The 1543-nt window shown below is 33.4% G+C and overlaps 1 gene segment (V, D, J or C); it reads right to left on the bottom strand.

Moving 5' to 3' along the window:
• Positions 1-252: 252 nt before the first annotated feature.
• On the bottom strand, positions 253-1246 carry LOC127501217 (T cell receptor alpha variable 18-like). The segment is given in 2 exon segments: positions 253-716; positions 890-1246. Coding segments are annotated over 2 exon segments (444 nt in total).
• Between the last annotated feature and the right edge of the window lie 297 nt (positions 1247-1543).

The following is a 1543-nucleotide window of genomic DNA, read 5'->3' as shown; positions in this document are numbered from 1 at the left end:
GTGGATCCCAGGTCCATTTGAACATCTGCATCATTACTGGTGTGTTTTTTACTGTTTACTGGAGGGAATATATCAAAATCATTAGCGTCATTAAATAATAACATATACATGACTGTCTGTGAGGTCTGTTACCAAATTAGCTTATTTTATTATTATTTTTAACATCACTTTCACTTGCTTTCTCATATCTGTTTATCAATTCATGCATTTATTGATGCATTTCTTTATTACTTCTTTTGTCCATGAGATGTTTAGATGCATTACTGCTACTTTTCTTTCTTTATACCACCACTGTCTGAACTGCTGTATGATATTTTAAGTGTTTTGTGATGCACTGGCCCTTTTCTGAATCTTTAGTTTATGAGGAGATTTATTGTTGAGGATGTTTTTGTACAGTGAGGATGAGTTTCCTGTCACTGTGGGCGTCAGTGCGCAGTAATACAGAGCAGAGTCTGATACTTCAGCAGAGGAGATCTCCAGGCTCACAAGATTGTTGTTTTTATCCACTTTAGGTAAAAGACGAGGAGGAAGATGGTCACTTGTGGCTCCATGTGGATAAATGAATGCGAGGAACTCTGGTTTGGATCCCGGATACTGACGATACCAGTGCAGGTTACTTACAGCTCCATCATATTTACAGGACAGAGTGACTTCGTCTCCTGCAGATTTAAGCACCTTGTTTTCCAGCGGTGTTATTGACTGTCCAAATGTCTCCCCTGCAGGACAACCATTAAACTTTTGATCAAACTTACCCAAAGAAAGAATCGTGCTGATGCATTAGTCAGTTAAATCAGTTTCAAGCAATATAAAAAAAGAGATGAAACTCCAAACATTGTACAAAACAAGAAAGCATGTGATTAAAGGTCTAGAATCAGTAAATTTCTCTTACTTTTCATCAACAATAGCAGAAGCAGAACACAAAGGATCGTCATGTTTGCACTGTAGGAAGAAAAAGAGTTTAGTTTGCTCTATATCAGATCTCCACAGGCTCCTCCTATCTGTCAGTGTAAGAGGATGAGAACAACATTAAAATTACATAAGTTCATGAACACTGAAAACATATGAAACCATAATATACCATAACCATACTATAATGCTGTGCTGTAAGACTATCAGAGCTCATCTAATCATTAAGATTATTTTCTTCATTATAATTTAACTCCTTAAAGAAGAATGAACATCATTAAATGTCAATGTTGAGTGTATATCGCCCTCTTCTGGTCTTTCATAGCTTTCTGCACATAATACATCTTCACAAAATCTAGATTTTAATGGCAATAACCAGATTTATGGTGATATATATTATTGTAACGGTATGAGCAATATGAAATCAGTTGAAACCAACTGTAAGGCAAAACTGATACAAATGTAAATATAACTGATGTAAATCAGATAATGTAAACTGAGTGTTAACATTTAAATGAATATATCCATATATATTTTATCCATATATATATATATATATATATATATATATATATATATATACATGGATAAAAAGGTTTTTAAAAATGAAATCATAGAATAAGAATAATTATTCTAA

Source organism: Ctenopharyngodon idella, chromosome 2 (assembly GCF_019924925.1).
Source record: "Ctenopharyngodon idella isolate HZGC_01 chromosome 2, HZGC01, whole genome shotgun sequence".
NCBI classification, from domain to species: Eukaryota; Metazoa; Chordata; class Actinopteri; order Cypriniformes; family Xenocyprididae; genus Ctenopharyngodon; species Ctenopharyngodon idella.
The sequence above is the reverse complement of the archived record's forward strand: the minus strand, read 5'-3'. Positions and strand labels throughout refer to the sequence as shown.